The sequence below is a fragment of the Girardinichthys multiradiatus genome, chromosome 11, assembly GCF_021462225.1.
Source record: "Girardinichthys multiradiatus isolate DD_20200921_A chromosome 11, DD_fGirMul_XY1, whole genome shotgun sequence".
NCBI classification, from domain to species: domain Eukaryota; kingdom Metazoa; phylum Chordata; class Actinopteri; order Cyprinodontiformes; family Goodeidae; genus Girardinichthys; species Girardinichthys multiradiatus.
The window spans coordinates 22,788,573-22,816,250 of NC_061804.1; the positions used below are offsets into that span (position 1 = coordinate 22,788,573).

General features: G+C 39.7%; 2 protein-coding genes across 2 annotated transcripts; one reads left to right on the forward strand and one right to left on the reverse strand.

Moving 5' to 3' along the window:
• Positions 1 to 1,210: 1,210 nt before the first annotated feature.
• mis18a (MIS18 kinetochore protein A) lies at positions 1,211 to 7,769 on the forward strand. Its single transcript, XM_047379480.1, has 5 exons — positions 1,211 to 1,507; positions 2,306 to 2,372; positions 2,665 to 2,787; positions 4,392 to 4,494; positions 7,036 to 7,769. Exons 1-5 carry the CDS (start codon positions 1,273 to 1,275, stop codon positions 7,114 to 7,116), a joined length of 609 nt encoding a protein of 202 aa, XP_047235436.1. The 5' UTR covers positions 1,211 to 1,272; the 3' UTR covers positions 7,117 to 7,769.
• A 7,199-nt stretch (positions 7,770 to 14,968) lies between these two features.
• On the reverse strand, positions 14,969 to 26,518 carry hunk (hormonally up-regulated Neu-associated kinase). Its single transcript, XM_047380053.1, has 9 exons — positions 25,614 to 26,518; positions 22,603 to 22,895; positions 22,095 to 22,150; positions 21,676 to 21,811; positions 21,462 to 21,589; positions 20,630 to 20,756; positions 19,501 to 19,669; positions 19,191 to 19,353; positions 14,969 to 18,352 (listed from the first exon to the last, which is right to left on the reverse strand). The coding sequence occupies exons 1-9, from the start codon at positions 25,845 to 25,847 to the stop codon at positions 17,610 to 17,612; spliced, it is 2,049 nt and encodes a 682-aa protein (XP_047236009.1). The 5' UTR covers positions 25,848 to 26,518; the 3' UTR covers positions 14,969 to 17,609.
• Positions 26,519 to 27,678: the final 1,160 nt, after the last annotated feature.

The window sequence follows — 27,678 nt, forward strand, 5'->3', positions numbered from 1 at the left end:
ACAAAGTAACTTTGTTGCCAGACTTTATAGAAAAACATTATTTTACACGATAAAAAATAAAATAAAATAAAATATCTTATGCAACGTCAATATAAACATATTAGCAAACGTGTAAAAAAAAAATGAAAAAAATATCCGAGACAAAAATGGTTATTCGGTCCACGTTTCCTCTGAAATCACAAAGATTGTCTTGGAGTAAAGATAGTTCACTCCGGGTCCAAAAAGCAACCGCGTGTAAATGATTTGGAAAGGAAACATTACCGAAAAAATGCAAACAGTTCGAAAGTTGCTTTATTGTTGTTTTTATTTGTTTGCGGTCATTTTGATTCTTTTATCTTTATTTCAGTCTCTGTTGATTTCATATTATGTATTGTTTTCTTTGTTATTATTATTACTATTTCAGTGTCCTCATTTGAAATCTTATTTTGTATTTCTGGATATTTTTAAAGTAATTCTGGTCGTTTCCAAATTATGTTTGAGTTGAAGTTTTTATCCATGCCTGGATTTATTTATTTTTTTGTCAAACTTGTTTTGGATGTTTTGTTCAGTTGACATAAATCAGTCTTTAGCTGTGTTTTTTTGTGTGGTTGTTTTGTCTATTAATGACTAATTGTTTGCATGCTGTTTTATGACATTTTGTGATCTGTGTTTTTGTTTTGTTCCTCTTATCATTCTTGAGCAACTGAATCCCATTTTACACCCTTGCCCCTCATTATTTATCCTCAATCGCACATTTCTAAGGGCGTTTTTTTTTTTTTTGTTAAGCAATAGGACAGCATTTAAGGTATTTTCAGCCCATTCCAGCCCTTTAAATATAAAACTTTGAAGGGACTCACTTGAAAACAAAGTGGTAGAAGCTGTATGTGCAAACAACTCTACAAATGTTCCCATTTAACATTTTAATGCCACAATAACCACTGATTTGTATTTGGAATTGTTCCCATGAATTAACTTTTGTAACAATAATAAGTATGTTTAATCACCATAAAAAGCAAATTGAAGACCACTGCCATAAGTCTTTGTTAGTATAAAAAGGCAAAGTAGTATCAAACATAATTTCACTTTACTTTGTTCCCTTTTTAGCTCATTTTTTACCCCTCTTTTACACTTCAGTGTTTAATCAATTTATATGGTATGATGGTATAAATTGTATAATAATCCACATTTTTGGCAGAAACACGAAAGCGGAAGTACACTTTATTACACATCTCGACTGGTTCCGGATATTTGAACCAACCGCCTCAGTTCAAAACACACAAGGGGCTTGCAGAAATGGCAACGAAAGAAAAGTCCTCTAAACTCCCTCAAAGACGTATAAACAAGACGTTCGAGGCATCTAGCATCGACTCCACCGTGGTGGAAGAAATACTGTTCAACCGATCTGATAAAGAAGAGGACGACGATGACGGACCTGTGGTGTTCATCTGTGCGAAGTGCAAACTGCCTGTCGGGGATTCCTTGTCCTGGGATGGAAGTGAAGACGGACAGAAACAAATAAGACTGAAGCGTGAGTCTGGGGTTTAGGAGCGACATTTACTGTATAGAAATACACCCTTAAGAACCTCCACTGCTCCAACTATTTCTGGTTGTAAGGGTCTGGTTGTCTGGTGAGAACTGAAGTCTCCCTGACCGAAACAGAAATGCTGATTACCATGAATTCATGAATTCAGTCCATCTTCTTCTTTCTCACAGTCTGCAGGTTCCAGGATTAGAGCCTGGTCACTGTAGAAATGTCTGCCATAAATCCACTGTGAACTTGTACTTGTTCGTTAGAAATGGTCTATAATGGTAAATGGCCTGCACTTGTATAGCACTTTATCAAGTCAGAGGACTCCAAAGTCATCCACCCATTCACACACACACACACACACACAGTGGTAGTCTATACTGCAGCCACAGCTGCCCCGAGGCAGAAAGGAGTTGGGCTGCCATACAATCGGTGCCACTGGGCCCTCTGACCCACATCAGTGTCTTGCCCAAGGATACAACAACTGAAACTGACAGAGTGTGGGGGGGGGTTTGAACCGGCAACCCAGCAGTTATCGGACGGATCGGACTTAAAACTACAAACTGGCTGAATCTGGCCACTGGGCAGGAGTTTAAGGATGTCACCAGTAGTTTGGCTCTGCATAAGTCCTACATCACATTCAGATGAACATGTGTAAAATACTATTGGCTCCCATTGTGCTAAAATAAAACCAATTAGGATTTCAGAACCAAAACTGAGCCTGAACTTTTGTGTTTAGCTCATATGAAACGACTCTTTAACAAGGAAAGTGCTGGATTATTATTGTTGCTGTTACAGGGGTCACCAACAACGTCATCGTTGGAAAGGACACGCGCTTCTTTGAACTGAGCAAACGATCAGTTTGGTAAGAAGGTTCACAGGCTGTTATAACGATGTTAAGGTGTTCTCTCTGGTTTAAAACCTAACTTATTTAATAATACATATTTATGATTGTTATCAAACTTATCTGATCACAATTTAAGCTTTATACCTAAAGCTACTAATCGAATATGCCATTATTACATTATTTATTATATTACAGTTGAGCCATGACTTAATAACAGAACCACTTTTTTTGAATTTCTGTATTATGAAATCTATAATAATCATCTATATATCTATGGTTTTTTTGTTTTGTTTTTTAATTCACTCGACAGCCTGGTTGTGGATCTCATCTGTCGTAGCTGCCAATCGGTGCTTGGCATGGTCTACACATCTACCCCCAGGAACCTGGACCACAAGAGGTTAACTTTCTGTCTCAGTGTCGCCAGCATCGACAGGTACTTTCATTTTTAGTTCACCTTTATGGTGTGAACTATACTGGTGGTCTCCCCAAAGAGCTTGAACAAGCTGATCAGTTCAGATGGAACAAAAAAAAAAAAAAAAAAAAAACATGACCAGATGGTTGAGGATCGAAATTTGGTCAATTATGTAATGGTAATGCAAGATGAATAAGCTATGTTAAACTATAAACCAATCAGTGTTATAAGCACCTAATTTATCTGAGGAATTTATTTTCCTCTCCTTTTAGCAATTTCTACTATAAATAAATAAGGCTTGAAGATTTCTGTGTATTTCTCAGGGTTAGAATTCATTATGGATTAACACTAAAATGAACATTTGACTTCACCTTTATTGTGTCTCTTATATTTCTATAGGAGAAATCAGTGGGAACTGATAATCACTGTAATTAACCTCTTTATTTATTGATAATCACACTAAGATTTACTTACTAATACAAACACATCTAACGAAAAACAAGGAAGATGAAGAACACAAATTCTATTCTGCAACTACTACAGGCTAAAAGGGAAACTTTCATAACAAGAATGTTTTATATGTTATGATAAAAAGAATCAAATTTTATCAAATGTTTATTGGTCTCGGGAGTCTGAGGAAAGAGGCTTTCCGGATTGGTTCTGAGATCTAATAACGTCAGTCCAGTAAGAGAAATGGAAAAGCAGATGCAACCAAGGTTTGAAACCAGCTTTGGTCCGTCAGCTTTCAGAACAAACCACTGTTCGTCCAGAAGGACCCTCTGAATTTTGCACAGATTTACCCGGAAAAAGACAGAAATGGTGTAGTGTTCAATGCAACAAAAAACCCCAAACACTTATTGCAACCAATAAATAACTATTGATACGGGCAGGTTTAGGCAGGTAGCAGTTTTCCTGTTGTTTCCAGACTGTTGAAGATCAGCACACTCATGCTTTAACTGAATGCCATGTTCTCTTGTATTTCCCATTATTAATAATGGCTAAAAGGAATGGGTCTCCAAGTCATTTATATTCCAACCTAACTGAAAGTTATGGATCACTAATTAAACATCGCTAAACGCTTTGGTCGACTTCAAAAAGTATAAATAGATAAATAAATCCTTCAGTTAGATTTATTTTGGAACAAAAAAAAAAGATTTTCTAAAGTGGGATTTATTTTCTGTGAAATAATGTTCTTGAACTAAAGGTTTGGGGGTTTCTATATTTTGCAGTGTGAGATTATGCTACTGCAATTTCTTTTCAGGCTTTTTTTTGCATCTTTACCAGGGTTGTCATTAATTGTAGACCTGCTAATTATATTAATATTTAGATGGCGCCAAGTTGAGCCTGAGGACGCAAAGACTGCAGCCATTTAATCTAGATTTTCTGTTTTGACTGAACACAAATACTTTTTCAAATTATCACCAGATTCTAATTATGTTAAACCACATTATTCTAACATAGCAACAAATTACAAGAAAACAGCAGATGTGTGTAAAATAATGTAGACCTTTGAATGTCAAATCCTGTAGACTTTAACACATAATAAATGAAGACCACTAAATTACTGAAATGAAACACAGTGAACCTTGCTAACCTTGTTAACTCCACGTTTCTGTCTTTTTCAGCTATGTGCTCGGCTCTGGAGGCCAGATGTTGGCAGCAGAGGGCCCCAAAGAGCAGCCAGTAACACTGGAGTACAGGCAGAATGTCGAACAACAGCTGACAAAGGTACATTTCTGCTTCTCTTTGTCCACATTCCTTCATGTGGTCTTATCAGGATGTAAAAATGGTCTCAGGTGAAATAAGCAGGTCATCTTCTCTCAAAACTTGTTAGGGATTCATGTTCATACATCTAAATTGGATGTTTATTTTTAGTTTTTTAAATTATGATGCTGACTGATGGAATAAAAATGAAAAATATTGAACAAATAAAAGAGTGGAGATCTGGCCAGAAGGATAAAGCAGGAGTGGTCGTGCATGGAGTTGTATTGTCCTCCTGACGGAGCTTTCTAAATGCACAGGTTGTACTACAGCATAAGGATGACGTCAGCTTTGTTCCGGTAAACCCATTCTCCCATAGCGGGCAGACTCTGATATCAGACATTACCTCATCTGTTGACCCATATCACCTCCTGAAAACACATTTTTTTTTTCCCCTTTAAGTAGTTTTCTCTACCCAAAAGAACAAAGTTCTGGCTCTTTTTTTTTATTTTTTATTGTAGCCTTCTAAATTACTGCTGTTTAAAGTTGTCTGCATATTTCAGCTCTAAATACCTTCTATGTTTTGTTATCATGCCTGTATTTTATTTTTTTCCACTCATGCTTTGACTCTGTGTTGGTTTTCTGAATGAATCTAAATCACCCTTTGTTTAAGAAATTGTATCCTTTAAACAAAACATCAGAAACATAAATTGTCCAGTAGGTGGTGATAGTGTGCAGGAGTACCTGCTAGCCTCCCCACACTCTAGCATATACACAATAGCTGGCAAGCATGTTGAGGAATCTTTGTTTGAGGGAAAACACGTTTTCCTGATAAAGCGTCTTTGTTGCTTTAGCTCGATGAATGTCGGACACTTTGTTGTGCTCGTCTCACTCCTTTTGAACATCTCTCACTTGACAGCTCATTGTACCGTTGAGATTTGATCTTTTTATACACGTGATTCAAGAACAGGTGAAGACGGGAAGACAAATGCATTTGTTGGATCAACAGATGATAAGATGTAGTTTACATGCAAACGGTGACTTTAATTAAACACCATGCCAGCTTTCTGTCTTTTTTAATTGAAGGAATTCCAAATGTAATTAATTTTCTGTTTTCGCCAAAACAAAAACACTGATCGTAGAAAAGTTTTTTTGTCACACAGTTAAATCTGTGCAGTTCAAACAAAGGGGTGCATTAAGGACACTGTAAAAAAAATATAAAAGGTTAAATTGTTAGTTATAATTCATTATTAACTGTTGATACAGTAAAATAGGTCCTGAAGTGAGGCTGGACTTACAACCTAGAATTTGTAGCATTCAAGGTGGAATATCCTGGGGAAATAATCAAAACCTAAAGCAGGAAAATGATCCTGCTGAATTTTGCTTTTTCAGTGTTCCTTGTAGTACATACTTTAAATCACTAAATATGATTATTTCACCTTGTTTTAATGCCCAAAATGTTCAGTCGTTCCAGTAAATGTTAAGATGTTAATAGTTTAACAAAAAAAAGGAAAACTTACAAAAGGCACATTTTGTAGGCTAAACGAAGGTCTTAAAAATAAACCATTAGTAGGCAGAAACTATTTTTCCATTTATTTTTATAGTGCCAATTCATAGCAGATGTAATCTCAAGGTGCTTTACATGAGAAATGGGTCCATTTCATAACCAGGTATGTTAAGTCCAATTTGGTTCAAATTAAATTCAGATCAATCTTAACTCACTTCAATAACATCCAATGATATTGTTAGATTACAGTCTAATTCAGTTGTAATTATGATGAAATACAGTGAACTTCACTTAATCATATTACAAGTTGGTAAAAAGTTACCTATGTAAGGCTGACTGCATGGAGTCCTTGACTTTGCAACAATTCCACGTACTGAGCAGACATGTGGCAGGAGTGGAGACGAACCGGTCTTTATAACACAAAGTAACCTTGAGCAGAACAAGACTTGCTATGAGTGGGATGGGGAAAAAAGACATGAAGTTATGTCAGCATAGCCATATCAGTGGTTCTGTCCAGGAAAGAGACACTGCTAAACACAGAAACGGTGAGCCAGGAATTTAATTGCTCCATGTCCTTTATATCCTAAATTACCAAAATGTTAAACCCCCAACTTACTGTCAAAGTAAAATATAAGTATGTTCTTGAATTCTTAAATGCAGGTTAATGTAGATTTCAGTAAGGTTTTAATCTGTTCTGTTTCTGATGGCATTTGTTGCCTTTTTTGCTGTAGTTAATGGACTCGTTCCAGGTTTTTTGTTGACAAGTAAATTAGTTTTTTTGTCTCTTCCTCTCACTGACCTGTTTCCCCACCCTTCTCCTACTCACCCATCCACCCCCTCCTCTTCTCTTCTGGCATCTTTCTTTAATTATCTTTACTCCTCCCTTGTCTCTCTGCTCCTCTCATTTCCCCACCTGTCCATTTCCCCCTCTTCGTTTGTTGCCCCACTGTGGCCACTTCCATCCTCTTCATCTTAACTAATTTCACCACCTTGCTGCTCATCCTCTGATTGCAAACATGTAATGTCCCTCTTTCTCTCTCACCTGATCCTGACCTTTCCAGATGAAAATGCTCGTTGTCTCCATGGCACAGAGGCTGGAGGAGATCGAAGCTGGCCTTAAGGACGGGTTCGAAGAGGCTTGACGGTGACGGGTGTTAACTCATCTGTGACGCTGTTTATATCCAGATGTTGCAGATTACGGATTTTACTGCCTCGACTTGTGCACCTATTTCTGTATAAATACCTCCTGTTCTAAAGTTTCATCTCAATCACAGTTATTTTTTTTTTTGTCTTCAGTAGAACATGCTGTCCCAGTTACACTTTGTAGGCACATGAACCTAGAGCTGCACACACATACTCCCACCATCCACTGGGCTTTGTCCTAAAAAACCAGCAGTGGAACAAAGACTGCCTGCACTTGTAATCAATCATCTTGCCACCTCGGCTCCTTGCGGCTCACGGCAGCGTGGGTTTTGTAGGTCCGGTGCGGAATAAATGCGTGCAGAATGTTTATTTGTGCAGGATTTTATCAGGCTGCAAACTCAGCACCAGGCGGTATTGATCTGGCTGCTTGAGGACACAAACTTTTCTTCTCCTCTTTGTTCCTTTCCTCGAGTGTGTACCCTTTTTAGGTTGGCACATTTACTGAATGTGTTCGTTTAATTGCCCAGTTAAAACATTTGTCGCATTGTCTTATTGTTGTTAAGCTTGTTTGAGTATTGTCCAACAGTTTGTGTAATTAAGTGTTTTGCCAACTTGACGAAAAAAATAAACCACATTGATTTCCTGAAATGAACTTGTTAACTGCATCCTCTTGTTTTAATGTTTGTAAAGGCTAGAATGATTCATTTATTAATGATTAACTTCTTATTTACTAGCTGACCTCTATAATGTGCCTGGCAACACTTTCTCCCAAAGCAGAGAAGCAGCTCCATGCTGCACGGCTTTGCCCTCCCTCATCCACGAGGTTTCATCAGCCTCGCACAACAACAACAGCTAGAAACGGCCAACCAGCACGCTGTATCCAAGGGCAGGTTGCGATGGCAACTGAGAGCACGTGCTACGCTGGGTGTCTGTTGCCATCTCGTCATCGCATCCGCTGCCGGAGGAGCAGCCAGCTCGCTGGCCAGCATGCCTGTCAATAGGGGTTGTTTCTCCCCCTCCCTTTTTTTTCCCTGTTCATGCACAGACACATATGAAAGGGGAGGAGTCCTGAATGAAACCCCGTCACCCCTCAACCAACCCAACACTAATCCATGTGTGGTGTTTTTCTCCACCCTCGTCTCTTTCTTCTTCCCGTCTCCCCTCCCCACCTCAACTGTTGGGGAGGGGGCTTGTTGGAGGAATCAAAACAACAACAAACAGACCGCGTGGTGGTGGTTTTTGTTGTTTCTGGTGATTGTGTAAAGATGAGCCTCCATGCGCACCCTTCAGTGAGCGCCTGCCAATCAGAGTCCAGCTGACGGTTACAGATGTGAGCTAAGATGCCCATTAATGCATATAAATAAATAAACAAAACATGGCCCATGTTCCAGCTTGTTTCTTTAGACAAATCTCAAAAAACCAAAAACTGCCTTTTAAAGTTAGTCAGCATCTCAAAGAATGGTTCTCTAAATGGCCTCAGAGTTCATTTAGCAGTCTTATATATAGACCTGGTGTTGCTGGATGCATTGCACAGTTGGATGCAATTATTGCACCGGCTTCACTTTATTCACCCCCTTATGTCTCAACCAATCAGTGCCACCCAAACCAAGATAGAAACACACGCATCAGTCAGTACATTCACACACACTCCACAAGCACACAGGGACAAAGGATAAATAATGCAGAGGTACTGTCTGAGTGAAAGTCGCCTCCCCTCTTTCCCTCCTTTTCACCTTCCCAAAGCAATAAGGAAGCAATGTTGCCATGGAGGCAACGAAGCCTTGGCGCGCTGGCAACCAATTACAACCCTTCCTGTGTGAAGCAGCCGACCAATGGCTAACTCATACAGATGCTGCTGCTGCCACAGACAACGAGATCCCATTGGCTCTCTGCTGCTCTTTGATTGAATTTCTGATCTTGTTTTTCAGGGGAAAGAATATCTCAGGGAGTGCCACCTTTGCGTTGTCAAGTTAGAGGATATGCTGGATTTTCATACAGTTTTAAAATTACTGCATGGTGTGAGGAAAAGTATTTATTTTATCAGCAAAAGAAATATAAATGTAATAGTCTTTTGTGCTCTTGTGAAGAGTTAATTGAGGATAAGTATTTGGGAGTTGTCAGCATTGTTTATTATATCAAAATGGACATTTTTATCCTCCATGTATTCAGTTTTACATTTAGATTTACCTTTGATAAAGTGCTGCGCCTCACCAGGTTCTAGCTGATTTATGACCCGTTCCTGGTTTAACTGTTGATTTGTCACAGCACTGTAAGCCCTCTCTAACAGCCCTATGCTTGCAATGGGTTTAGTTACACACTGGTTTTACGTAAACTCATCAGGTTCTGAAAATCAGCTTTTTTTTACACTGTTTTGAAATGTATAAATTACAGTATTTTTTCTGAATAAATTATGAAAAATGTAAATAGATTCTGTGGGGGAGCAAAGTATTTGTGTGATGGCAAATAAGTAAGTAAATATCCTTTCATTTTTAGCAATAGCCATCTATGCACCCATTTGTCTATCCATCCACCCACCTGTCTGCCTCTTCATACCTTCATTGCATTTCCTTCCTTCCTTGCTTCCTTCCTTCCTTCCTTCCACCTGTCCTCCATCCAACCAGTTAAACCCAAAGTTATTTATACTCCTAGCAAGATTATTTTCATTCAACAAATACATTTGTTTCTAATTGGAAATGAGGCAAGAATCCCTCAAGTATCAAATTTGAAAAATAAAATCTGTTTTTATTTACGTTTAATTAAAAATTGGCATATTTAAAAGTTATTTACACCAGCTAAACCTTTGACTTGACTGATCCCCATTGTGTTTTCCTAACACGACTACTAGTTCAACATGTGTTTGCAGCTGAAGTGATTAAGCCGACACAGACTAGTTAAATGCTCAGTTAAGATGTCCACACAGGACTTGGATTTCCTAAATTAATCTGAGGAATCCATGCTACTTTATCTTTATCCTTTGAGAAACTCAACCAACTTTTGCTCTGTGTCTATAGAACATTAAAACCATGAAGTCTGCATATCAGCCTTCTTGTTTCATTAATCACCTTCATCAGTCAGTCTGACAGAATAACCCGAATCCCCTCTGAGTGTACAAACCCTCCTGCTTCATTAGAAAACATCTGCTTGTTTACTTCATTCCACATCTTTGTAGTGGTATCTGCCAGGTAACCTGCCATGCACTCACTCTCTCCTGTTCAACCTAAACCTGCATGCAGGAATTCATCACAGCTCCCCGATAAAGACTTGGTGTCGTATTTTCTGTGCGTGAAAGCATCCGCTGCTGCCGTCACCGTGCAGCAGGTTGATCTAATGTTTTTCTCAGACACAAAGGCTCGCCCTATTGCCAGTGACACCCCAGTGTGCGCGCGGATATGTGACGAGGGAGGGGGCGGAAAACAGGATTAGTGTCATCAGGTTCTAAGCCTGAACAGATTGAGGGGAATAAAGTCCTGCTGGACAGTAAGTGGTCAGTTTGCACACTTATTAATAGGGAACACTAGTGTTCACAACACCCCATTACACGACTGTGAGGTGGTGCTTTGTGAATGGCACTGTCCTCTTCTTTTGTCCTTATCTGGCAGAAGTTGATTCACTTTATTGGTCTCAAAGTATATAAGTTAAAACGCTATATTTTTATATCTTTCAAAAGCCACGTGTCATTACAAAGACCACCAACTTATTGCTCATTCTCTTGGTTTGCTGCTTGATTATTCTCGCAACATGACCTGTTTTTGGCAGATTATTTCTAAAATAATCTTTGAGTAAAGGAAAAATATTTTCCCTTTATCTCATCAATGTGGATTAATGCTTTCTGAGATTGTATTTAGATTAACAGCTAACTGTGGATGGGAGAGTCTCTCATCTTTTCTTTATATCAATGTTTTCACTTAAGAAAATATGAAAGCATTCTTAAAAAGGTGCCTTTTAATCTTTTGAAGTCAGAAAATATTTTATTCACCCAATGACGATTCATGCCAGTTATGGTTATTTCAAATAAAAGTTGCCACGTTATCTAAGATCAAGAGAATAGAAAAATATCTTCTACTTAACTCTGTTGTCACCAAAACCCTTAATATATGTGCTCACCAGTTGAAATGTGTTTTAATTAGGTTATTTGAAAAACTTCTCCAGATATTATTTCCTAAATTATGGAAATCATCCAACATGTTCCCTATTATAGCTGTATGAAAACAGCGGTAAGCAGCCATGTGACATCTGTGTCAACTTCTGTAGACCATTTATAATTTACAGATATGCAGATGATACAGGGCTTTTTTAGCTCTATTATAAATAGGGACTATAGAGCACTTACATTAAGTACAAGAGTGATGCTCAGCACGTTTTAAAGAAATAAATGTCAATAAGACAAAACATCTTTATCATTTAACAATCAATAGAGACATGGTAGAAGCAGGAAATAATTTCAAATATCTTGGAGCATAAATTGACAGCAAACTTACTTTTAGGGAAAATACTGATTTTATCTTTAAGCTGTGCTCTCAGTGCCTCTACTTTGCTACCCAAGCTTAGCAATTTTGCAGCGGGGCGAAACATTCTTGCAACTGTGTACAATAGTCAGGTAAAAAGCATTTTACATAAATATGCGTAATGATGAATGAAATATCCAGACAAGGAATAAATTGCAGATGATACTCATACTGTCCTTATAAATATTTGGAAGCCACAGAGAAATTTAAACAGCTGCTAGGAAGAATATTTTTGAAGCAAAGCTAAGAAAATAATTAGTGATCCATCTGACCCATGTAGCCTGAATCAAACCTTGAACTTTAACCTTTCACCTCCAAAAACTCTGATTTTCCACCAATACAAATGGGCTGCTAGATTGTATAATATAAGTAGATCTTTATCAAAACATTACACTATCCTCTTGTAATGGTGACACTTTCATGGCATTTCAAACTGTTCTACCGCTCTGTTTATGTAAAACCACCTGCAGCTACCTCCCACACTGGTATAACACAAAATAAGAGATCATGAAGGTTACCCATTTCATTCACTTCTAATTTAAATAATCCACAATTATTCAATGTAGGGTTAAATGCTAAATGTTTATTATATCAAACTGAATGTGAAACTTTTGCCATTTGAAATAATAACAGGTACTTTGTGCAGGGTAACTCATTCAAAAGGAAAATATTTTTATAAAGTCACATCTGTGAAGCTCTCTTATGTTACAGATTGGGAGATATCCAATCTGCTAACTTCAGACTGCCTTTAACTAATTGGTTGAATAATATGACGCAGCTGCCTAAAACCCACTTTTGATTAGTTGATCACCCTGATTGACATCCCCGTGCAGAAGTGCAAATCTGCTGAACACCTGCTGATGATGTGTTTGTGCCTTCAGAAACGTACTCTTTGCATCAATAAGCAGTTTCTGAATTCAAAAGGAGTAGCACCCAGACTTCCCAAAAAAAACTCTCGCCCAAGAACCGCTGAAAATAGGTACCAGCGATCTTGCATGAACAAGTGGGTATAGAAAACAGATAAATGGATAAAAAAAGATTTAAAAAATCTACTGTTTTACATTTTGAGTGCAATTTAAAACTCCCATGAAAGGTAAAGGTTTCATCTTTAGAGAAACATTATATTCATAAATCATGAGACTTATTTGATTTTTGATACCCAATGAGATTAGTCTATGGACAGTAAAGTAAACTGAGCTGACCAATAATCATTACAACCACTGCATGTTAAGTTTGAGCTCGTCCTACAGGGAGGCATTTTAAATGTAACCCCAGGGCTTTCAGGGAGATAAATTACACTCAGGTTCATTCTTTACACCAGAGCATTTTTTTTGGCTATGTGCTCTCTAAAGATTTAATACTTTAATTAAATGGAATAGGTGACTGACTGTTGGCACACCTATTGGTGTATTTTAATGCACACCCCGAACACACTGCTTCCTGGTGTTACATGATAATCAAAGGACTTCAGACAAGATATCAGAAAGATAATTCTGGACGTCAACAAGTTGGGTTCATCTTTTGGTAGTGTCCAGATGTCTGAAGGTGCCACTCTTCAAACATTTAATGCAGCATACTCAGTATGGGGATGTCCAGTCATCATATTGTTCAGGAAAGAAGTGGATTATTTGGTGTAAAATGTGTGTATCAACTCCAGAACAAAAGCAATGGATCAAAATCAATGGATGAACTGAGAGGCCACTCAGAGAGGAGGAGGACATTATTCCAAAAGCATCTTAAAAAACTATATTATTGATGAGGATGCACTCAGGGACACATCTCCTCATTTTTGGAGATGTGTCCTGTTGTCTGATAAAAGAAAAATGAAAATGTTTGGAAATAGTGACCATCAATACATTTGGAAGGAAAAAAGGGGAAAGGTTGTCAGCCTAATAGCACCATCCTAGTTGTGAAGAATAGGGCTGGCAGAATCATGTTGTGTGGATGTTCTTCATAAAATAGATGACATCATGAAGAAAGAACAAAAAATATTGAATGAACATAAAAAGAAGCATAAAACTAAATTAGTTAGAAGGTGGGAACATAAACTTTAGAAGGCAGCAAAGTTAAAGGAAGTAAAAAAAAAATATTTTCTTTCATATTTATTTTATTTAGTGAATTAAAATACTAAGTTGCCTAAAGCAAGAAAAGTTTGGTCTAATAAATGCTATACTATTAAAGGAAAAAGCTCATTTCACCGTTGGACGATAATGAAGCTTTTGCTTCATTTTAAGGTAGAAAAATATAAATATGTTCTTATATGTTACAGGTGTGACAAGAGCAGCACTGAACTTCAGGGTCTCTGTCCATGCCCTGGGTTATCCTTTGTTAAGCTGCCGTATTTATGTCCACAGGCTGTTTGTGACACCAGACCTCTCGGGGATTTTGTCCAACAGTCCGCCTGTCTTCGATAAACAAAAGGCTCTGGTGTTAATGCATTTTTGGGGGGCCACTCTTGCCCCTCCGCTTATATCAGCTTAGCCACACAGATTTAATCAGACATCCCTGTTTGTGTCGTCCTGTGAATGTGTTTGTCTCAGAGTGCTGAGTTCCCCCCGCCTCCTCTTTGTCTCGACATGGCAGTGTCACCCAGAGATGTTTATTATTAGGACCGGGGAGGGAGGGGTGACCACAGCTGAGTAGATTAGTGTTTACAGAGTGTGTGCGTGTGTGTGTGTGTATGTGAGTCGGTGAAGAGGGAGGGGGACATGGTATGTGAGGGTATCAATTGCAAGGGTCCTTCAGCTGTTGCTTCAGAGTCTTGACCCGTCCTTTATTTTTATTTTTTTCCCATTATAAAGTTGTCCCGTGGGAAATCTGCATGACATGTCAGACAAATGGCACAACATGTTTGTACAGAAATATGGCTCCTTCCATAGCAGAGAAGCAAGGCCTCATTAACTCCACCGGAAGGAGCGGAACACAGTGACCCACAGCGCCGTGCAATTTCTTTTAGTATAGCAGGAAAAATATCACTGCACTTCTCCTTTAAGACACCATCCCCTTTGTGAAACAGGGTGGTGACAGCATCATGCTGTTGCCTTTCTAGTCTTTCACATAAACCTCTAATTAAATACAGTGGAGTCAGTGGCTGCAACGTGACATAATGTGAAAAAAGTTAAATGTGTTTGAATACTATTGCATGCACTTCAACTGTAATTTCATTCTCAAAACCGTTGGACTGTGTTGCGTAAAAATAAATTCTTTTCTGTTTTGAACTTAAGGCATGTAATTTTTATAATTGCAGGGCCCTCGTATTAATGCGTGCTCAGAGTACTTGTACACAAACAACACTAGAGAGGTAGCAGGTGGAATTCAAAAGACCAGACAGACGGACACAAAGGGATCAGTATAGATATTTAAAATACTTTATACAGCATAGAAATCTCTGGACACTCAAACCAATCATTAAAAAAATCTTACAAAAGACCCCCAGTGTGTCTGTATCAATATCCATTTCAAAAAGAAAAAGCCATTACAAAGACATAATTTCAAATGATGACATTACTGTTCGATTCATGCAACTTTTCATCGGGTTGACAAAAAAAAAAGATTCTACAGTATTTAATAGTGAGGCAAAAAACACCCTTGTGCCAGTGGAAGCCTTTTGTTTTTTGTAAAAATGCCATCTCCATAAACATTTTTTTAAATTCCTCCTATACATTACGATTCATGTGAAGGGCAATTAAGACTGGTATTTACAGGAACAATGTTCACATCACGCTCGAAGAGCTCTTGGCAAATAATCATCATTGCAGTTAAACACTTAAGACTATTGCACAAACTACAGCATTAAGACAAAAGGAGGCGAGTTACTTCTTCTTTAGATGTTAGGTGACACTACTAGCACTTGTTCCCACTTTCAATCCCTCAGCGTTCCAGTGAGGTGGTTAAGTTTTATAAGGCTTCTGATGCTCTATTTTATATTACTGACTACAAACTGGCGAGTTCAGCTGTGAAATGATCCTTAAATATGAGTTTTCCTGTTGGTGAGTCAATACATGTGTAGAAAAAGGTAAGAAGTGTGATTTATCACTGATGGGTACTGAGAGTTTATAAAAAAGTGAGCTTATGATTCTACTGTTGGTCCCTATGTGGTTATATTGTGTTAAATCTAAAGTCAGCACTTAGACTCATCCCACACAGACAGGCGTGTCAGACCTGACTGTCACTATAGTATGCAGAAATGCACGATTAATGCAGTGAGGTAAAGATAGTCAGCACATTTATTTCCTACAGGTTTTGGTTTTCAGTAATAGTGCAGTGAGCTTTTTCTCCCCCCAGCCAGCCAGCATTCAGGCTACAGTGCGAGCTGGCTGGAACTCAGTGGCTATAGTACAGTTTCTAGAGAGACAAAAACATTTACACATGTAAGGTCAGAGTTAGGGTTAAGTGCCGGGTCCTGTCAGCTGGTGTGAATCAGTCTGCGGCTTGTTCTCAAACCAGATGAAGCAATATTACAAAAAAGTACCTCAAACTTGGTCTATATTACAGAGTGTGTGTTTGTATGTGTAAGAGAGCGCATTAGTTGTCAAGGCCCACATCATAAGTTGTCCCAAGTCCCCTGTGTATCTAGGACACAGCGAGGTTTAGTCATTGCTCGAGGATCTGTTTCAAATCTCATCTTGTCAATGTCCTCATCATTATCTTACAACACAATTCAAGAGGTAAAACGTTAAATTGTCACCCTTTTTCCATTCTTGTTTCATGTTTTAATTAGGCATGGGCCGGTTACAGGTTTCAGTGTCAGGTTTTCAATGTATTCCAACGTTTTAAACTTTTCATCATATTTTTCCTACAGTTTAAAATGATTTGACTTAAATGCCAGAGAAAGTGCCAGAGTGATCCAAGCTTTCTGCCCCAACCTGTTGCTGAACAGTGCTGACCAGGAAGGTAACAGAAGGCCTCTACACATTTTCTTTCTTACAAAAAGATACAAAGTCTGAAGTTTGGAAGAATTTGCTCTTGCTAAAAAAAAAAAACAACACAGAGTCATATGGAAAATAAAAAAGGCATGATGCCCGTTATTAGAGTATTGGTATTTGACAACTGCAGCTGGCAAGCAACGTTCAGTCTAAATTATTAACAAGCTAATATCAGCTTATAACACCAGTGTTACTGTATAAAAGACAATGTAGCAATGCTATAATAAATCAGAAAAGTTTTCTTGAAAACTACTAAACTGAACGGGTGTTTTTATAAATTTTTGTTTTGCTTTAGCCTTTATCCACGGTTTTCAAACCGTGGCACAAGTACCACTGGTAGTACCTGGGTTGGCTTTTGTGGTATTCAGATTAAATTTTTAATACTTGTAAGTTAAATAGAAACAAATTAATTGTTGTGTAGAGCAAATGAGCACCAACAGCTCTAAATGATTAGCTAGGGAGATTTATTCATCCAAAGTCAAACCTGAACATTTGAACTTCTGAGTAAAAACCCCACATTTAAGTGCATCCTTCAGTAAGTCAAACATTGCCAATAGATAAACATTTTTTTTTATTTTTTGGAGAGTTTTATGACATAGTATGACAAACTGTTACCGGTCTGAGTACTGTTATGCAACTGTTTTAAAAGGTCAGTCAAGATGGTGGTTCCTGAGAAAACCTGCTATTTACTGAGGGGGTACGTGTTATAAAAAGTTGGAAAACCACTGGCCTATGTCAAAATAATGAACATATTATGAAGGCCTATTTTTGCAACAGTAGTAATAATTGATGTTTTTATTTTACAAATAAAATAATAAGATCATGCTTTTAACTTTTTGTGTTAACTTCTTTAAAATGTTGTATCTCTGCTGATTGTTAATGTCCTGTGAGAATCTCATGCCGGCCCGTGTCTAATTTTCATATTAAAATATGTCATGAAAAGTGGCTCAGTTGGAATAAAGGGGCAGTTCACTGTTCAAAAGGCCACTCTGGAAGACCTCTCCAACCTTTACAAACTGTTGAGAGGGGCCCAAATGTTCCTTTCATTTTTGTTTGTATCCCTCAGCACAGGGTCTTCAGTGCACCTGAAGCACACATGAGTGTTTTCATTGGGTAAGGAGGTGGGGACACAACCTCCTCAATGAATTGTTCCGGTCGGAATGTAAAAGGCTGCAGCGGGACTTTCTTCTTCAGTCCTTTCCCCATAGAGGGATGTTTACTGCGATGTGTTGGGCTCTCAGGATCGCTGCTCGCGCTGTTCGATGGAGGGCTGAACGCCGAGTTGGGGTTAATGAGACTAAAGGCAGACTTCAGAGGCATAAATGCCGAACCTCCTGGCGGACTTCCCACACTGCTAGAGGGGCTTCCACTAGTGTCGGAGGAACCGCACCCATCTGACGACAAATTCTTCTTGGGCTGTGGGTTGGAAATCAGGACTGGGGGACTGGGGATGGTGGCCTTTTTTAAGTAGGAAGAGTCGGGTTGGAAGGCAGAGACGTGTCGTGGTGGTGACAAAGTGCCATTGGTCAGCTTGTACCAGGGTGTGGAAGGTGTATCCTCAATTTGTTCGGCTTTGGAAAGTGAACCAAAAGAATGCATGCCGATTGGCGACGGCGCTGGTGGAGCAGGAATGTTATGTTCTGGACTTGTGTTGACCGGAGGGAGGGTGGCCAAGCGCCTCCGGTGCTGTGGAGTGTTGGGGAAGAGAGGATGAATCTCAAGGTACTCCATGGATGATGAAGCAACTGTTCCAGGAGGTGCCAGAGGGGACTTACGATGTCCTACTGCCAACGCTCTCAGTATACCTGATGAAAGAAAGGTTGTAACATTAATTTCCCAACTTTAAAATGTTAATTTATTAATAATTTTTTTTCAAATGTTGCTGCAAAGACAAGTGAACAATAAAAATGGTACACCTGAAGCAAGTCATAATCTTTGATTTATGACCTGCGTGTCTAGGTAGTATATCGTGTCAATTATCTCACAGCATGCGAGTTGATGTAAAGAACAATGTGTCTCAGTTTTAACCTCACATGAACCAGCCTAGCCTGACTTGCTGTGTCAAGAACATCCTATGGGCTTTCTCAGTGCTGGCTACAGATAAATGACGCGTAAAAGGAGCTTAAAACTTTAACTTTGCCCTATGTCCTTGTGTGCTTTGAGCTCCCCTTCACTTGTCACACTTTTGTTCCAACTCTAATTTCAGTGCGGCTTCATGCAAAATTACATACCTCAGTGCTATGTTCTCTCTCATTTATTATATGTCAGACATCAGAAGAGTGATTTGATCAAAATAAAGAGCCTGTGCATTTGCACCACAAATGGCTGTAAGTTTGTCCCGGATGATACTTGTCAGGTAGATGGATGGATGGATGGATGGATGGATGGATGGATTGGTGGATGGATGGATGGAAGGATGGTTGGAGGAAGGGATGGAGGGAGGGTTACACGGAAGGGTAAGTATGGTTGCGTGAAACAGGCTGTTGTACATGAAGATGCATGCTCAGTCAACCTACCCCTATGTGAAAAATGAAAAAAAAGATGCAATAAATGTTTTTTTTTCTTTTTCATGTTTCTTAAATATACATATACAGTACAGTATATATAGATACATTTTTTACACAAAACAGTGCAAATCCTCACTTGTTTTGTGTTTCTTCTCCTTGTTCTGCCCCTTGCTAACAGCCAAGTAGACGGGCGTCTGTTTCGGGGGGATGGTGAGTTTATCTACGTGCTTCCTCCACTGTGTTTGAAAGTATTCGGTTTGTCGCTTCTCTTCTTTCTTTTTCTCCTGCATCTGCTTCTCCTGCACACGAAGAGATAGTGCAAAAGATTCTCAAAACAGGCCAGGCAGGTTTTTCAACTATCTTCCAACAAACAACATAGTGCAACAAAGTTTCGATTGTTTCTTTCATGGGACAGGTGTTAGCAATGATATACAGAAAATACTAACCCTGTACTCTTTAGAGAGTCTCTTCATCTTCTTGTTCAGAAGGAAGTACACGGCCAAAATGTGGCAGGCGCGGTTGGTGAGGACGGCGCTCAGCACTTCGCTGTGCTTGTAACCCATCTTCTCCGTCATATGAAACAAAACTGCTTGGTTTATTTCTTCGATGTGGATTCTTGAAAGAGAGAACAGATTTGTGTTATTCTGCAATACTTGATTTACTACGTGTACGCAAACTTACTGTCCGAAAATAGATAGGTAAGCATTTTGAATGTACAAGGCATTGAAATACATTAAAACCCTTAAACTTTTTTTTGCATTTTGTTATATAACAACTGCAAGCTACAATTCGTTTTATTGGAATTTCATGTGATTGAACAACAAAAGGTAGCACAACATCAAATTTGTTAAAAAAAAAAATTTTCAGTAATGTTCAATCCATCATCTGAGAATGGAAAGAGTATTTCACAACTGCACACCTATGTATGTCCACCAAAATCGACAGACTGAACAAGTAGAGTATTAATCAGAGAAGCAGCAAAGACACACAAGCTAACTCTGGTAGAACCGCAGAGATCCACAGCTCATGTGGAAGTACTAAATGTAACTTCTTGGCCTATATGCAAAACGCTTTGTGTGACAGAAAACTAACACAAGGACAGGGAAGTATGTCAGAGTTGGAAGATGGGTGGTGCTAAATTCAGGGCAATTCTGCTAAAAAAACAAAAAAACAGTAAGAGATTGCAGAAGACGGAAGACATTTCCAGTAAGATAAACAACCCTAAACATATAGCCAGAGCTACAAGGAATGTTTAATATGGAAGCATCCTCCATGTGTTACAATGGCCACAACTAATCCATCCAATCTGACTGCGTTTGAACCATTTTGCATAGAAGAATGGGCAAAAGTGTCAGTCTCTCAGTGTGCAAAGCTGGTAGAGACTTGCAGCTCTAATTGCATTGAAAGGTAGTTCTACAAACTATTAAATCTATGAACCATTAATTTTTTTTCTTTTCGCAATATGCATTGATTTGTGTTGGTTTTTCACAACAAATCTCAATAAAACACACTGAAGTTGTTATGTGACAGAATGTGAAAACATTTGCAAGGCACCGCATGTGTGCATGGGTATACCTGCTGCGATAAGGTGCTCCTGTGTTTCTGTTGGCCAGCTGCAGCCAGGAATCAGTCATCACTTGATGTATATTTGGACGCCTGTGAGGGTCTGGCTCAAGAAGCTTCTTCAGCAGACAGATGGCAGCTGAGAAATGAAAGAATAATAAATCATACTGTGCTGTCAGTAGCTGTCAGCCCTAATATGCAAAGATTCCTGAGAGTTAAACATGTCATTGCATGTATAACAATCGGTTTGTCTTGACATGGCATTCAAAACCATCACTTCTAATAGTTGTTTCACTCTCTGCGTAAAATGGCCTACTTCTTATCCATAACCTTCACTGTGTTGTGTAACCCAGACTGAATCGTAACAGTGATTCACAGGTACTTAGGAAGTGGGTTAAGCCATTCCTTCATTTGAAAATAATTAGGTATTACTGCCGTGACACGCAGAGAGTGATGCGGTCCACTGCTTCCGATGGTGTTGTTTAGGAACTCACTCCTCCGGTATTATCTGTATCCCCACCATCTTCAACCTTTAGGAATTTCTTATGAAATGCAACTTCATACATTGTTGCTGTAGGAGTAACTTCACTGGAAATGTTTTTCTGTTGGCATTATTGGGTGTGTTCAACCCTAATTAGCCAATTATACTTATTAGAGTAAGTTTTTTATTTCTTAGGAAAATATAGAGTGCCAGTAAAAACTAGCTCCTCATAATCTTAATTAACCAAAACAAAGGGTTATTTGACTGACAGGTGCCTATACTTGGCTTTTATTTTCCTTTCAATCTTTAGCTAACATCAGTTAATATAATCAGCAATTGCACTTTTTCAGTTTGATTCATTACCAGTTGAAAGGGTCGGAGGTAGAGGATTCATTTCTTTGTCCACCATCTTCTGGTGCAGAGCTCGAAGGCTAAAGGGTTCCACGGTGAAAGGGAGTGACCCGGTCAGCATTGCATACATATTGACGCCACTGAAAGACCCAAAGTGTATACTTAAACTTCGGGTTGCAGTTCACAACAAGTGAATTCATGTTCTACAAAATGAAAGTAAACTTACATGGACCAAACATCCACCTTTGGGCCATACTTCTTCCTGGAGAGCAGCTCAGGGGCGGCATAGGCTGGACTGCCACACTGGGTGCTGAAGGGGTCCGAATATCCCAATATGCCAGCGCAGTTACTGAGGCCAAAATCTAATAAGGGGGAGGATAGAGAGTGTGGTGAGTGTCATTCCTTGGTGTTTGTTGTTTATGTATCTCAGCTTTGCACAAACAGATTAACGCCACCGCGAGAGCTTGTAAACCTTTCAACAGGATGTTTAACTGTTCTTAACCCATTACCTCTGACTCTGACTGCAGTCACGGTGAGGATATTTACCCTGACCATCCATGCATCAGTAATAAATAGTCACATGATTATTGTGAAATTTGTATCCTTTACAGTCTGTTTTTATAGAAAGTAAAATTTGATAGTTACCTATTAGCTTTATGTTGTCCTGCTCATCCAATAGGAGGTTTTCGATCTTCAGATCCCTGTAAGACAAAAAGGGAGACAATGAATGTCACTGTCTGCACAGTCAGTGTTTATGTAAGATGACCTAAGTCAATAATATCGTACAAGGCACCGGAAAGGTCTGCATACATTTGTCTCTTGAGGAAGTGAGAACTTCTGAATTTAGACATATTTTAAATGCAGTAAGACATGATAAATTAATATATTACAGTATATACATGAGAAATAAATACTAATAGCCACTGTATGGAGTATGGCACGGTACATGAAAAACGTGTGCTTTTAGTTTATTTAGAGAAATTCCTTGATGCCTTAAATGACAAATCTACAGGTACAATAGATCTGGGTGTTCTTGTTTTTGCTTGTGCACAGGATGGACCTAAGCCACATGGTGAAAGCAATCTTTGACACAAGAACAACACAATATTTTCTGAGTTGAGATAGCAGACTGTTTATGTGTCCTCAACCATACCTGTGCACCACGCCGGCCCTGTGCAAGTGCTCAACGGCCAGCACCAGCTGCCGAATGTACTTTTGAGTCTCCCTCTCATCCAGGTGCTTCTTCTCGTAAATGTGGTTCATGAGGTTCCCTCCGGGACACAGCTCCATCACCAGGTAGTAGCTGTTCTCGGTCTCCAGGATGTCCAACAGCTGTGCGATGTTTGGGTGGCGAATCATTTCCTGGATTAAGCCTTCCCTCCGCAGGTTCTTTGTGACGTATGAATCCTTCTTGGCCTTCCGCTTGTCGATTACCTTCACCGCCACCTGGAGAAAACCAGCGAAGAGGATAGGGTAAGAGGATAAGAAGAGATTCATCTTAAAACATTGGCAGCTGAGAGTTGACTCTTAAATCCTGTGCCATATGTTGAAGAGGGTTAACAAAACCACACTCCTGCATTAGTGTGTCTCTTAAGGTTGGATTTCATGGAGGGTAACAGGTGATGAAGCTACTCGATCTTTACTGCAGGGTACATAACTCAACACTGACCTCTCCCAAACAGCTGCTCTCAGGGTGTGGAGTAATGCAAGGCCCTCAAGAGAGAAAGCGTGTGAGTGTGAGAGAGGTAACTGAATCGTGATAAATGTAAGATAAACGTTATCCTATGTCCTGAGAAGGTGCCAAAGCCAAATGGGCAGTTGAAGTTACCCCCATTTGCTTTTGAATTAAGCTGAAGGTAATCTCATTTGAGAAGTCATGACGTGATCAGCACCAGGACTAGAAGGCGTTTCTTTGCCTTTCATTTCTCCTTTTAGAATGTTCTGTTGGACTACTGCTTGAGTTACTGGTAACAAAATCCTTGAAGATGTCCTCATAAATGGCAAACAACATGTCCTCTGTTCAATGACAGGCTCTTGTGGATAATTGCATTCAATAAAAATATTTCATCCTCTGCCTGCATGTCTCCTTGTGTCCTGTCTAGACTGAGTTCAAGAACATAGTTACCATACATTACAAATCATCTCAAGGAGAGTCCACAGAAAATGGACCAGCATGGCAAGTGAAACAAATCATATCCATTAGTGACATGGTGCAACAGTGTCCTCTCTTTCCTTCTGCCCTTTGGCTCATTTTAACAACTATCCTTCAGCTCATTTTTACGCTGTGATAATTGATTCCCCTCTAAAGAACCTTTTCACAGCTGCTAATTAAACCTGGCTTGCAGAAGAAACTCTTTACGCGTACCATGTGCTATCACTTGATGGTTATAGATGACCCATGTTTACACTTTAGGGTGTGGGGAAAGTATGGGGTGGGGTGAAGGGGGTTGTGTATTTAGAGTAGTGCATATGAGGAGGGCAGGGTGGGGTACAGAGGGGGAAGGGAACACACTGCCTGGGGGCTTCTGGGGGGATTCAGTTGTTTATCAGGCATCCCTCAGACAGAAAGGAGGGGTCTTGCAGGGGAAATGTAGAGAAGAAAGTAGGTTACAGATATCAAAAACACACCCATGTGACCTGTCCAACCTCCCTGACCACAATGACCCCATCGTTTACCTCACTTCACTTTCACATTTTCTTGCCTACATCGACATCATCTTTCAGGTGATGCTAAAAAAGGGAATCTAGAAGACCTGATGCATTTCCTTTACCCCAGAATACCCTTTTGCTTCAATAAGCTCACTGCCCTGTGCTCCCTCCCCCGCTCACAGCTCCTGTTGGATCCCTTTATTCAAATGAAGAGCTGTGCTTGGTTGTGAGATTACCACTGTTTGCATCATCCTAAACAAAGAGAGTGGGGAAAAGGGGTGAGAGGAGAGCCGCCTTTTTTATTTAGAACAACAGAGCGAGCAGTGGTGGGCAGACAGGGGGTCAAGATAATCTAATTGGATGCATTTTTAACCCTTAAGTTATTATAATGTTACTGTATAACCATACAAACAGGTTTTACAAGTTAAAAACATATAACAAAAGGAGGTGTTTGTTTTTCTAACATGCAGATTTTTCCTGGGTGCTTCCCAAAAAAAACTTAGAGATGGAGACAAAGGCAACAACTGGCCAATGGTTGCCCATATCAAAGCCCTGCGCTTGCAGAATCCCAATGAGCCCCGCAGTCCATTTATCAACGAGTTGATTTCATATGCAAGTAGTGGCTCTGCTTTCTCATAGGCCGGACAATTTTCTTCTCCATCCCTATCACACCCATGCGTGCCAAGAGAAGGTGAGATCACCACCAGCAGCAACGGACAAAGCAGCGCACAAGTTGTCATCCAATGCCTCAGTAAAAGCAGATGCTTTTACATTCCCCGCTCTCTCTCTCTCACACACGCAAATATGTTGGGTAAATATTGTCAGTGGAGCCACAGTGCTGTGCATGCACTGCACCTCGACAGCTGGCAGTGCAACATGAGCTCATTAACAAAGGGAGCTCACTGCGAACAGAGCTGGCCACTTTCTCTGAGGTAGAACTGATTAACTGAGCTGACCAGTGATGCCACTCGGCTAACCCTCATACATGTTTTGGTGTATCTTTTCTGATCAGATAGTCTTGCGCACAATCAATTATCTGCAAAATGCATTTCTTAATTATTCATTTTTAGACACTTTTGAAAGCCCATCCACTACCTATATATAACAGCTTAACAAAGCTCCTAAATGTATTTAATAGCATCCGATTTGCCCCCAGAAGATTATCAATGGCCCCCATCTTGGTCACCCCTTTTGAAAACTTTATAGAGCCGCCCATGGAGTTGGCAACTAAAACATCAAATTAATAATGATAATTTAAATAAATAATAAAAAAAAAACAAACATGGAAGTGTTTGATATTTTTTTCATGGCTGGAATGCAGCATACAAGAATGCCCAGACATGCCAAGTGAAACAGAAAACAGCAAACAAACAAGCGGTTTTCTGGACAATTATAACTGCCAAGAAACGCCCAGATGGATGCGATGTCAGGTTATTCTTAAATTAAGTGAAGTGTTTAGAAATCCCGCAACTTCTAACTTGTGAGGTGTAAATTTTATCCAGCCGCATGCCTTACCCTTTCTCCCGTCAGAGTATGGAGACCCTCTCTAACTTTGGCGAACGATCCCTCTCCCAGCTTCCTCCCGATCAGATAGTTCCCGACCCGTTTGGTGTGATAAAAGTTCTTGAGGACGTTCGGGGCAGGGCTGCCCAGGGAGCCCGAGAAGGTGCTCTCATCGTCGGCGCTGTCTGAAGTCTCCCCGTCGTGCGTCCTGTTGTCCGTTCCCATGTCGTAGTCCGAAACGGGCATCTGTGTTGCCTTGTCTGAGAAGGGGAGAAAAGAACGTCGCACCTAGACTCTCACCCACTTTAAAAGCAGGTATCCTATTAAACGCTTAACGTCCGGCAAATTAGGAGCGCTGGATCTTGCGCCACCTGTTCACCCAAAAGCATCCAACCAGCGCGCTCAGCAGTTTCCGAGACAACTCTATCCGCTTAGATTACTATGACCTAAGGAGCATAAAAAGGCCAATATCTGTAATGGAAAACTGACGCAACGTGTTCAAATACAGGGTCAGAGACAGGCTTTGAGCGCATCCTCTCACACGAGCGTCTCCTGCATGATCTGTGTGCCATGCAGCGTGTTTTTCAGTTTGAAGTCACTTTCCCGGTCCTGTTGGTGGGCGTTCCCCGAGTCAGTGTGAGGGTGAAACAAGAAACACGGGGATGGAAGCGGGGGTAGTTTTCGGTCCAATCAGCGCAGGGCGGGTGAAGCGCGTGTGACAAGGGGGAACAACAAGTCTACCGGTACCACCGCAACGCCGCTCCGCTGTGTGCGCTCACATTGTACATGTGCGGGAACAAAGAAAGCATTTGTAGCCCTGATCAGTGACTTGTTACAGAATCACCATTTGGACAAGAGGGTTTGTAAAATTGAGTCTGTCCGAGCTACCGCACCCTGCTGGCGGTCAAAAGCCAACACCCTGTTGGCTGCATCCTTGGTCCCCAGAAGCAATCACACACTTTAACACTGACTCTTAAAGGAACGACTCTCAGCCAGTTTCTAACTTTTAGCTCTTTTAATCTAAATTAAGGCAGAGGAATGATTACAGAGATCAGCGCAGAGGCTCCCTTCTCGGACCGTCGCCGTCTGTTAGAGGATGACGAAGAGCCTCGATAGAAGGTCACATTTTATATCTGGCACTTCAATGCAATGGATGTTCTCTCCCTCAGTGATTATCAGTAGACTATGTGTCACCGTTGTGGTGTTTATCTGGTAGATCGTGTAGTAACGGGTGTCCATCCTTAATCTAAGTGTGCTGTAGCTTTCTAATCAAACCAGTTATACCAGCTGCTCCACTATCAAACCCAGTGCCCCAGCCTCAGGTCATTCATGACAACCCTTGGGTCATTTATCCTTGTAATGTGTGTCGATGAGCATTCTTATCCTAAAAGGGAAACATTAGAACTTATATTTTATATCACTATGGTATAAATGGAAAAACAGCTATGAGTAATATTAATAAAGGTTATTCCTAACAAGTCGAACATTTATTTCGGGTGCCCTTTTATTGTAAACATAAATAATCCACGTGTCCACCATTTTCATCATAAAAAAATACAGATTTGTCCTTTTTTCTGCCTGGTCTTAACCAATCTTAACTCGTAATTTATTATATCTATTCAGGTGTTTTGTTGATTTCAGCAGGCCATGAAGCTGCAGACAAAGAATAATTTCACCTAGTTGGTTCAGCAAGTTCACTGGCCTAACTAACAATTTTTAGCACCCAAAAGAGGACACGGACAGGGAGGGGCCGATCGTGGTTTGCTCCAGCCAAAATGTTTGTAATTTTAGTTTTCACTGCAAATCCGATCAAGTTTAGGTAATACCTAAAAAAAATGTATTTAAAAGGATTCTTTTTTTTTGTATAATTTAAATGAAGCTTTTATTGTTCACTTTACTTTCAAGCATTGTATTTTCTTAGACTTCTTGGTATAGTTAGGCATACCATATACTATTTAGACATTTGGATGTCTAAATAAAATGGTTTGAGCTGTACTAAACCACATGCTGTTTTTACAAGACGGCTGGACCATGCTTTCTGGATTATCGACTATACACATGACAAAAATGAGGACAA

Coding starts and splice junctions, on each gene's coding strand:
- mis18a (XM_047379480.1), top strand. CDS start 1,273: ATGGCAACGAAAGAAAAGTCCTCTAAACTCCCTCAAAGACGTATAAAC. Junction 1,508..2,305: donor GAAACAAATAAGACTGAAGC/GTGAGTCTGGGG, acceptor TTGCTGTTACAG/GGGTCACCAACAACGTCATC. Junction 2,788..4,391: donor AGTGTCGCCAGCATCGACAG/GTACTTTCATTT, acceptor TGTCTTTTTCAG/CTATGTGCTCGGCTCTGGAG.
- hunk (XM_047380053.1), bottom strand. CDS start 25,847: ATGCCCGTTTCGGACTACGACATGGGAACGGACAACAGGACGCACGAC. Junction 21,812..22,094: donor GGACAACATAAAGCTAATAG/GTAACTATCAAA, acceptor CCCCCTTATTAG/ATTTTGGCCTCAGTAACTGC. Junction 21,590..21,675: donor AAGGTGGATGTTTGGTCCAT/GTAAGTTTACTT, acceptor TGGGTCTTTCAG/TGGCGTCAATATGTATGCAA.